General features: G+C 42.5%; 1 protein-coding gene across 2 annotated transcripts; it reads right to left on the reverse strand.

Moving 5' to 3' along the window:
• Positions 1 to 1,819: 1,819 nt before the first annotated feature.
• On the reverse strand, positions 1,820 to 10,914 carry DDIAS (DNA damage induced apoptosis suppressor). 2 transcript variants are annotated; one of them, XM_053934999.1, is made up of 6 exons: positions 10,667 to 10,914; positions 10,439 to 10,564; positions 8,416 to 8,542; positions 7,504 to 7,665; positions 6,307 to 6,424; positions 1,820 to 4,602 (listed from the first exon to the last, which is right to left on the reverse strand). In XM_053934999.1, exons 3-6 carry the CDS (start codon positions 8,526 to 8,528, stop codon positions 2,113 to 2,115), a joined length of 2,883 nt encoding a protein of 960 aa, XP_053790974.1. In that variant the 5' UTR covers positions 8,529 to 8,542; positions 10,439 to 10,564; positions 10,667 to 10,914; the 3' UTR covers positions 1,820 to 2,112. The 2 variants fall into 2 exon arrangements, with proteins under 2 accessions (XP_053790974.1, XP_053790975.1); XM_053935000.1 differs by lacking the exons at positions 10,439 to 10,564; positions 10,667 to 10,914 and adding an exon at positions 10,360 to 10,380.
• Positions 10,915 to 11,047: the final 133 nt, after the last annotated feature.

The raw sequence follows: 11,047 nt of genomic DNA on the forward strand, positions 1-11,047 counted from the left end.
GGCTGTGCCAGGAAGCCTTGCATAGGGAGCTCTGTGTCCTTTACAGCAGAGCCCTGCCATGTTCTGCTGTCACTGGCACTGCACTTAGCAAGCGATTCCACTCACAGGTTATACCTTGGTCACAGAACCACAGAATGGTTTTGGGTTGGAAGGGACTTTAAAGATCTCGTTCCAAAACCTCTGCCATGGGCAGGGACACCTTCCACTAGCCCAGGTTGCTCAGAGCCACATCCAACCTGGCATTGAATGCTTTCAGGGATGGGGCATCCACAGCTTCTCTGGGCAACCTGTGCCAGTGCCTCACCACCCTCACGGTGAAGAGTTTTTTCTGCGTATCTAACCTAAATTTCCCCTCTCTCAGTTTAAAAACATCATCAGCTTATCAATTAAACATTGTTAAAAATTGTGATGTCTAATTTGCTCTTTTTCTGTCTCTCTCTTTGCTATAACAAGATGTTCCTTTTTCTTCTGTTTATGTCTAGGGTTCAGGGACTGCAGAACTCTAGGCTTGGACCTGTCAGAAGAAATCTTGCGCCTCTTTCCACTGCCATCTGCTGTTGCAGGATCCTTTAATACCAGAGGAACTTTTGTGGTGTGCTTGAGTATCTTGCTGGGGATAGCAAGAGGAGATAAGGTCTTTCAGTGATCTGCAGAGCTGTGCTCCGTGTCCTTTTAATGCCAGGCAAGTCTCTGAACCTGTGCCTAGATTTCAACGGTAAATAAGGGAAAAAAAAAAAAACCCAAACCAACCAATGCTGACTTGAAAAAGTTTCTTTGTAGAAGGAATTTACCTGTGCAGACCTGCTGCATTACCATGTCTAACTTTTTCTTGGGTCAACCTGTAGCCTCAGCACATCTGCACCCTTGGCAGGAGAGGCTGTACCTCATTTATACCCTGCTCAGCCACAGGAGAAGCTTGTTTGATTCCAAATACCCTTCTCCTTCCCATCCCTCAAAGAGAGAAGCATTTGATTAAAAGCATTGCAGAAGATTAGGCTAAAGACTGAGAAACTGAAAAAGTTTACCTCTATGTTCTGTGATGGTGATCCATGCTAAAAATCATGGATATGGAACAAGGCAGTGACAGTAAATGCCCTTGCTCCTAAAAAACTCTTCTGAGCAAAGAGGGAGGCTTAAGTAGATACTGTAGAAATTATGAGGCCTCAAACATAGGAAGATAAAAACATCCACCTTGCAGCTGAGAAGGAACCAAGTAACCCCTCCCTGTCACTAGTCACAATGTAAATGGTTCATATTTATTTTATACCTCAAAAGAAAGTCACAGCAAGTACTTTTAGGTGTGTTTCTGGTTCTACAAATGTGGTGCATCCCCTTCACCCCCTTGGGCCACACCAGGACCTTAAAACACTCTCTCACAACAAAATGTCAGCATTTTCAGGCTGCTCAGATCCTGTGCCACCAGATTCCCACATCATCCTTCTGCAGGACCTGACTTACAAGCTTACAAGCAGCAGATCCAAGATTTCTCTGTTCCATGATCCTAAATGCAGCTGTTTTGAATTTGGGATACAGAAGACCTTAAAGCAAGGAGAGGGAAGACACTGTCAGGAATCTGCCACTAGCAGTCTTTAACTTGAAAAAAACCTGTAGGAAAACAGGGAGCTGCTACCAAGCTCTCAGGATGGTCCCCTTCACCCAGCTCAAGGCTGTCACAGGATCCCAATAGGCTCAGATACAAGGCACCATCAAATCTTTGATGAAAACCTGGCCCTTCTCCCAAGAGTCATCAGGCAAGAATCTGGAGTGGACATGGATTCCAGGGCTGCTCTTATGATGAAAAGACAACAGTGAACATTAAAACACTTCACCTACTTCTTCTTTATGAAGTGAGATCTATTCAATACTCACACATTTACAAAAGTGTTTATTGCACATCCTCATTAATTTTCAAGAAAATATAGTAACTACAAATTCTAATTTCCCTCATCTCTGTGGTATAAAGGTCTGAAAATAAACCTAACTCCTCTTTGCAAGACATATGCTGACAGGTGTATAAACAATTTAACTTTTAAATAGCTCTTTCCTTTCACCAGATCCTTCCCAAAAGTTTTAAAAAAATTAAAAAGAACACAGCACAGAAATGTATCTTTCCTAGTATTTTGGCTTCTTGGAAAAAGGAGTCCGTGCTTGGAAGAACAGTTCAGGAGACCAGAGAGTTGGCCCTTCCAACACAAGCTCTGAATAATTTCCACCTGAGAGGTAATTCTCACCTTCTGAAGGGGAACAAGTTTTCAGGACGAGATCATCTGAAAATGAGGTCTTGGTGACACTTGCAGATAAAGGAGTTAGAATCCCGGCTCTATCCCCAGGGCTTATTCTCTCATTTTGGATGAGATTTTCATAATTTTCACTCTTCTTTCTGCTTTCAGAAATAGGGTTGCTGCCAGTGTGCCCACATGTGGATTGCAAGTCAGCAGTCCAGCTAACTGTTTTTAATTTTAAAGATGCAGTTGGTTTCAGCCCTTTGTTTGAAGATGGAGGGATCCACTCCTCCAAGCTGGCAGGCAGTTGGCTGTTAAGGAACTTCTGGGAAGCAGAGCTACCACTTTCTTTGTCTTTCGTGTTCCTTGGTCTCTCACGTTTCACTAACTTGCCGGTAAGCTGCTGCAGCAGAGTGTTCTGAAAGGAAGACCTGGATCGCTTGCCTTTGGAATGGATTTGAGTGGGATTTTTAGGGGTGAAGAGGGTGATAAAAGAGCTTCTCTCCCCAGCAGGCCATAGTTTCTGCAGAGGTTTTGTCATAGGAGTTGACTGTGAATAAGGAACTAAGTCCTGAGCACAAACTGAACTGCATTCCGAATCCCAAAAGGAGTAAGTTACAGGTGTACTGTGCTTGCTAAAAGCCTGAGGGGACCTGTGTAGGGATGAGCTCAGTTTTGAACTGTTACAAGGAACACCTCCAGGAGAAAGCACTGATTCAGCTGTGACCTTCTCTGTCAAAGTATCTTCCTGTATTAAAGAATTACATGATTTATTTAAGAATTCCACAGGTTTTGCTACATCTCTTACACTTGCATCAAAGAGATCAGCAGAAGCATTGTAGCTGCCTTCAGGGAAGGTGTTGTTCCACTGCAGCTCTTTCCTACTAACACTTCTGAAGGTATTACCTGACAGTTCTGTCAATGGTTTTAATTCTCTTTTATATATACTTCTTGCATTGCTGGGAGTTGGTGGATCAGAGACCTGGGCCCCTGTAAGTGTAAGATCCTTTTTTTGGCTTGGTGTAGAATAATTTTCTTTATTTTCACAAGAAGCTAACCAGCTTTCACATGCAGAATGCACACAGGTGGCTGTCTTGCTCTTTTTTGAATAGGAGGTTTCTCCATGCAGCCTAATAAAAGACCAAGATGAATTTGCATTGTCATTATTTGCTTCTTTGGACTGCACACATCCGCTCTGAGAAATTGAAGGCTCTGGTGTAACTGGAGAGGATGCTCCACCTTCCTTGAGGGTTGAAGATAAATCACTAGGGGAAGACTCGTATTGTGAGACATCACTTGGAGGGTTTGCATTTGACTGAAGACAAGCAAACACTGTGGTCTCCCAACTATCATTCCCTGCTGGTGGCAAGAGCCTCCCTGAGACACTGGCTGCAGGCAAATCACCTACAGCTTGCTTGGAATATGATTTGTTAAGATTTACACCCAACTTGTTACTTTCAAAATGGACAAATTTGCCTGCATCAAGGCTAGGTGATGTTACAACATTCCTGCCATCCTCTATTCTGGCTAACAATTCATTCAGGCTTTCTGAGAATGGGAGCTCTTCCCAAAACACAGAGTCCATCTGAGACACTCCATCTACATTTACGTGATTAGGAGTTGAAACATCTCTCTTGCAAACAAGGGAGTTGTGGGATTTTTCTGTGTAACAATAGTTTCTACTATTAGTTTTTGGGTAATTGTTTTTTACCTCAGATTTCAAGGGATGTTGTAACAACTTGGAACTGTTTCCATGTGAACATTTGGTGTTTGAAGAGGAAACTCTCTCCAATTTATCAGTTGCAGAGATACCATCAGTCCGATTAAGCTGCGAACTTGATTCATTATCCTTCTCTTTATCTCCTTCCTTCACAGAAGAGATCAGAAACCGTGAGTCCCAAAGAGTTTGATTGTTGAGGCTTACACTGCTCAATTCTGCAGAGACAGGCTTCTCCTCTTGTTCATGCTGTTCACTCACCAGATTTCCCACTTCCAGAGTGGGAAAGTCTTCCGCTGTTACCCAAGCAACAGATGAAGTCAGACTTAAGGATTGCTGCCAGCACCCTAAAAAACTTTCCCTGCCACTAGACTGAACAAAACAGGAGCTCCTGCTCAGGGTAGACAAGCTGCTGAGCTCACTGAGAGGTTCATCTATGGGAGCTGATGACGCATCAGGTAAATATGAGCTGTTATTACAGCTCCTGAATTTTGCCGACTGCAGGAGATGATCTAAGTAGCTGAAAACAGTAAAGCCAGTAACAGCAGCATTTGGCAGGAAGATCTGGCACGCCACAAGGTTTTTCGTACTTCTATTAATTCTGGAACACTTCTGCAAGATGCTGCTGGCAGCAGAACGGCCTCCATCTTCCCTTGCACAACGCTGAGGGGGGGAAAGAAAACAAAAAAACAACCAACTTAGAGAAAAAAATATTAACACATGTCTTTTAAGTCAGGCGTAAATTTAGATCTCCCTTCTTGTCAGGATCAGCAGGGGAGAGAATACAAAACAGTCTGTCACACAAGGCCCTCCCTGGGAAATAAACCCTGGCAAGGGCTGTAAAGGGCGTCACAGTGAGAGGTTCTTTGCTTGTTGCAATTACAGAGTTTTGGAGCTGGAAAAACAACCAAGAACTCTGAGAAAGGACTTCACAGAAAATTTCTTCCTCCCTTTAGGGCACTGAATGCTTCCGGGCCTCCTCTAGTGCAGTTCAGTGTGAATGCCTGGCAGCCTAAGGCCAGTGCTTTGCTTTTATTCAGGAGGCACTCGGCAGCACTTGAAACAAAGCACTCTGGTACCAGACACTTGACTTGGCAGCTCAGCTGCCAAAGCCAGCGTGGTACTTTCTGTGCACTACATCCGTAAAAGGGAAATAAGCTACGACCTTTATCTGCTCAGATTTTTTTGGAGAGCAGTGTTTCAAAGGAGCTTTAACTGCAATTCTTTATAAAACCTGCTTCTCTCTACACTGAAATCACAGGTGAGAAATTACATTAAACAGAGAGGGAATTAGCTCATATTTTAAGAAGTGGATAAACCCTTTCTCATCTACTCCTCAAGGTCTGGCAAAGCCAGAGAGGCCAAAAAGCAGATATAGTTATCTCCAACAACCCTCCTCCTCCCTGAGTCTGTGCAAGGTTTAAGGCTAAAGGCTGTTAGCCAAGGACAACACCCTCCTAGGTAAGTCTTTAGTATGTTATGCTGATTCTGAGTATTATCTGGGACATATACACAGCTGAACACAACTATACAGCCAAGGGCTTTACACAAAGTCTTTGAATGTGTTCAGCTCTTGCGTGTGCGGGAGCAGCCACAAGGCTGATGACATCTGGGATTAGTTATATTTGTCAAGGCATCAGGCCCACAGACCTGCTCAAGGGTTCCAGGTAAGTAAAGTTAATCCATTAAGTCCTCCAACTTCCATAACTTAAGATGCTGTACATCAGGAAAAATCTCACTTCAGATACAACCTGTGGGAGAGGCAAAACCCCTGCCAGGTAGGATTTAGTTCACAGATTTCATAATATGAATGACTCACATAAGCACCACTTGAAGAGAACCTTGAAGACTGTTCCTGTAGAAATATTGTTAAGAACTAATATTTCAAAATGTGTTAAACACATAAAAGAGTCACCAATGCAGATGGTGAACAGCTGTACTTTAACAACACTTTGAAAATGCTCTTAAATCCAGAAATATAAAAATGGTACGAGGGGATGTGCTTCTTCTGACATTTTAGACTGGAAAGGAGAATACACGGCATGGGAAAGGTAGGGCAGTGCTTGGAAAGAGAGTCTGTTTCTTGCTCCAACTATACATGGTTTTTTTACAGGCTCCAAGCTGTTACTGATATGCACAGGAGCTGGCATTGCTCAGGCTCTCCAAAAGCACCCTGACAAGCTGTTAAGCTGACTACTACCATTCAAGATGATTTTTGGATGTGACTCATTAAAAAAAAAAAAAAAGAAGCAGAATCTTTCTCATGTCCTAGCCTCACATTTTCGCAAAAAGAAGTTGTATATGAGGGTTTGATAACCCTAACTGGCTACTACAGAAACTCACTAAAAGGCCATAATTAAAAGTTACCTTCACTCCAAATATAAACCTTTTTCCAATGAAACAGGTTTCCACTGCTTGAACTAATGCTCTTGTAGTTGACTCTGTGTTTGTTTCTCCTGACAGCTGATTGAAGTCTTGAATATACCTAGAATAAAAACACACAGAAGTATTGGACCAACAGAGGAAGAAGTCTTACATAGCATTTCGGCTGTAGTATAGTGCTAATGAGGACACATGTTAAGGTAAAGATTTTGTGCTAGCTTCAACTGAACTCAGAATGAAAACAGGAAAAACATGAACCTATAAATTCAATTCTTTAGTTCACCTAACTTGTTAGTGAGATAAAGTAAACAAAACAACCACTCTGAACAAGTTCAATACACACACAACTTTCAGGTGTTCCCCACATGGTTGTGATTTTTCTACCAATACAGTGACTGTGCAATGCTGGTCAAGATGCTGCTATTCCTTACACATCCTTCCTGCCCAGCCTTTACAGCATGGTAGTATCCATGTAAGACATGGAAATAGCTGCTATTCACAGCTGATAGCAGTACAGCAGTGTAGGGCAGAATGCCTGTCACAAGCATGTTATTAATGCTGCTAATATGCCATTACAAACAATTCATCCTTGAGCCAGTGATAACACAAGGCATTGGGAAAATAACAGACTAGAGAAAGAAGCAGGGAACCCTGGCAGTTTCACATTTCAGAAAACCTGAAGCCTATCATGTGGGTGGTCAGGCTCTGAGGATTAACAGACTTTCTTAGAAATCCCTTCTTTCTTCAGGAAAATTTGGTCATACTGCCAAATAGTCACAAGGTGCATTCAAACTGTTAAAAAAGAAAAGCCAGAGGCTCTATCTGGAAAAGCCAACTTACTTAAACAAAGGAAATTCAATGATCTCAAAAAAAGGAGAAAGAACACAAGGAAGAAGCCAAACCAACCAAGCAGTGAGGCTTACTTAACAGGTAGTAGCTGCCTTGAATAGACAAGTGGAGGATTTCTTCTACTACCTAGAAGTAATCAATCTCAAAACATCAAGATTTCAGGAAGAAACAAACTTCCACACTTTCTCAAGGTGATGGGTACCAAGAAAATGCTGGAAGGGAGCACTTTAGCAGTTACTTCCCACTCATCTCTCCACCATCTAGGCTCATTGGAGTTTTTTTAGGCTGAATAAATAGCAGCAGCTATATATGGTCAGACAGTCTATTCCTTACCTCTGCAGATTCTCTGCGGTGACCCCAAAGAATGGATCTAAGCAACTTCCAAAAACAGTGATGTCAAACAAATCATTAGTGTCAGCAATCTTTAGGGACAATCTATATCTGTAGCTTGCTTCTTTAGCTTCACCTGTGCAGCCACATTTTAAACAGTTGAACCTGACAAAAGACAGTAAAAGGATAAAAAAGATTGAATATATGAACTTCTGTTAATCACTGCTGAGGTAAGAATTCATCTGCAGCCGTAAATATTACTACTATACTGTATCAAATATTCCATACAAAACTGTAAGATCTTTTTCTTATTCTTTACTCCTTGAGGCATTAATCTTACCAAAGGCTCAGAGCAAGATGTGTGTATTATGACAGAATATCTCTGGTTTCTTTTACTGATTTATTAAATGCTAGCCTGTTGTGAAATTGAAGGGACAGTGGGTTTTGAGAGACTGTTGGGGTGCAATTTTGAATTTCCTGCACTCATTTTTCTCACATTTCATTCTGGTTTGGGATTTTTCCTCCTGCAACTTGAGTGTAAATACCTAGGTTTAAAAAATAATCAGGAAACAGCACTGTTATCTTGTACTTCAGCACTTGAAACAACAGATATCCTTGTTTTACAAAGTCAGCTCCTTCCATTTAGCACTGACATTCATTGATTTACTGTTCTGTGTGTCAGAGATTTCACCCACACTGCAATTAAAAAAGAAAGCTCATCCCTTTCTGGACATGCACTCAGTGAAGAGTCATACAGGACTACCAGGTGCACTGCACATGCAGAATGAAATGAAAAAAAATAAAATCAGGATTTGACCTGGAGGGCCTGGATTTTCACCACTTTGTTTACTGTTCAGCTATCAGAGATCCCCAAGTTAAAGGAAATCAGTATATGATCCCCAAAACAGGATATACCTCCTGGAATCCAGTATCAGCCTAGAAAAGCAGTTTTGACAGGCAGGATAGATGAAGCAGGAATTCTGGATGGAAATCACAGAGGCAGCCAAGAGTCCTTGCACACTATTCATGTGCTCAGCATCACCTGAAACAAGTAAGTTGAAATGGTTAGGAAAGTTCTCATGAGATGTTAATATTAACTTCTTTCAGTTGGGTTATTTTAACATTTTGAACAGCAGTGTTCACGAAATTATAGTCTCCATTTGAAAATAGAAATTCTATTAATTAACTCTTAAAAAATTAAAAAAAAAAGTTATGCAATATGAAGGAACTGTTCATGCCATTTGCACACCATTGCAGACAGATCATGCAAATTCTCACTTGCATTTAGGGATCTTTATTAGAATTATCCTTGGGCACAGCACTGCAGTAAATAGCTTTCTAAGTCTCCTCCTTAATTTACAGTGAAGTCACAACATGGGGTTAAACACTGAACTTGTAATTCTGCAAATGTTTCAACTCCAATGACTTGGGAGAGATTACTCAGGAAATCTTGAAAAAGGCTCACAACAGCAATTATATTTGCTCCTATATCATGCCCTTTGAGCTAAAAGGGCAGCTCCTGGTCAACAGAGGCTGTAAAGATTTGACAAATAAATGGTTAACTAAACATTTAAATAAATAGGAATGAATTAATTTTTATTCAGTATTACTTTCCTGCAGATTTTTTTTATTATACAGGCTTTATTATACTATACTGCCCAAAACATCAAGCTTTAGGAAACTTCTCCTATTTCAGACAACTTTTTTTCTCAGTAGTTGTTAAAAAAATGTAGACAACAATCATAGAATCCTGGAATGGTTTGGGTTGGAAGGGACCTTAAACATCACCTAGTTCCATTCCCAATGCCATGGGCAGGGACACCTTCTACTAGACAAGCCACTTGGAGCCTCATCCAATACCTCAAATCACAGAGCTCCAACTTAAATGGCCAAAATGTTCTCTACAGCTGAATCAAATGACTCCTTAAAACTCTGCATTTGCAATAGCTCTTTTATCACAGCCATAGCTAAATATAAATAACATAAATCTCTCTTTGATATAAACTGCAGAATAGGAAGGGAATTCCACATCTTCATCCCAAAACTCTCTCTGAGAGGCAAAACACCAAAGAGATAGAGGAGACTCAAGTATGGCTTTTACAGGCTAAAAAAAAATTCTCACATTCTATAATCAACAATGATGTTTTGTTCATATTTTGCCACTGGAAGGTTAAACTTACAGGCTGTTCCTTTGCCCTTTGGAACACCTTTCTCAGCATCCTGGTAAAAACAAGTTCTGTAACATTGAGTATTAGAATAATGTGAGTGACTAAACTAAACTTACTGCTCTGAGTAGTTCAGGTGCAAAAAAAAAAAAAAAAAGAATCCAAATATTCCCTACATCTGGAAAATGGAGGTAGGGAAAGGGAAAAGCTGTAATAGGGGGCCAAAAAGAATAAGAAAAAAACCATCTCTTCAGAACATACAGATTAACAGAAACTAATTTGACTCAGTATATTGAATGGTGCATGCCTTCAACTCTTACTACTTTTTTTTTATTTAAAAAAGGAGTAATAAAGTTAAGTCTGATTTTTTAATTGCCCAAAAAGGTGGGCTTGGAGAAAATAGCAGGTGCTTCATTCCCACCTGTTTTCAAATCAGAACTCTAGAAACAAAGTTTACATAGTTTTTGTTACCTGCACTTTTATGAGACATTAAAAAACGCACAACAAAACAATACCAAAAAAAAAAAAAAAAAAAAGCCACACAAACGCACACCCCAGAAAACAGAGAACGCTGCAAGTATTAAATTGAAATACGGGAGAGAAAGGACAGCATGTAAGTGCTCACACAGGCAAAGAGCAAACAGACTCGATCTCCACCTCTATTTCCCTTTGGAAGAAATACAGAACTCATTACCGGGATGCAGACTGAAAGAGGTCGGCACGAATAGATCTGTTTCACTTGAACTTTTTGTAATAAACCAAACATCCCAAACCTCAGCGCCCGGCCGGGGAATCACACAGCCCTCCAGCTGCTCCTGCCGCGCTCGCTGCCTTTCAGCGGCCCGGCTCCCAGCGCGGTTCCTGGTGCCCTCTGGTGATCCCGCTGCCTCGCTCTCTCCCTAAGGAAAGCCAAAGCACGGGCCGTTAACACATCTCGCTCCCGTTTGCACCCCTCAGCCTCCCCGAGGCCGACAGCGAGCGGCCGGTCCGGTTCGACTCACCCGGGCGCGGGCTGCGCTCGGAGCGCTCGGGCCGGACCGGGCCGGAGGAGCAGCGGAGGAGGAGCAGCGGAGGTTGAGCAGCGGGGGCTCAGCAGCGGGGGCTCAGCAGCGGGGGCTCAGCAGCGGGGGCTCGGCCGCCCGGGCGGTCCCGGCGCCTGAGGGCAGAGCGGAAGGGCGGAAGTGCGGCTGCTGCGGGCCGCGACGGGGGCGGGACGAGGCGGAGCTCAGCCAATCGCGACGCACTCCGGGGGGAGGGCTGTCCCTCTCGCCCAATCACAAAGCGAGAACGTCGGCCGCTGCCTCCCCGCGATTACCTATGGAAGCCGCCTCGGCCAACTGCGAAGGCGCGCGCGAGCTAACCGCCGACCGGCAGCCAATCGG

This window comes from Vidua chalybeata, chromosome 2, assembly GCF_026979565.1.
Source record: "Vidua chalybeata isolate OUT-0048 chromosome 2, bVidCha1 merged haplotype, whole genome shotgun sequence".
Taxonomy (NCBI): domain Eukaryota; kingdom Metazoa; phylum Chordata; class Aves; order Passeriformes; family Viduidae; genus Vidua; species Vidua chalybeata.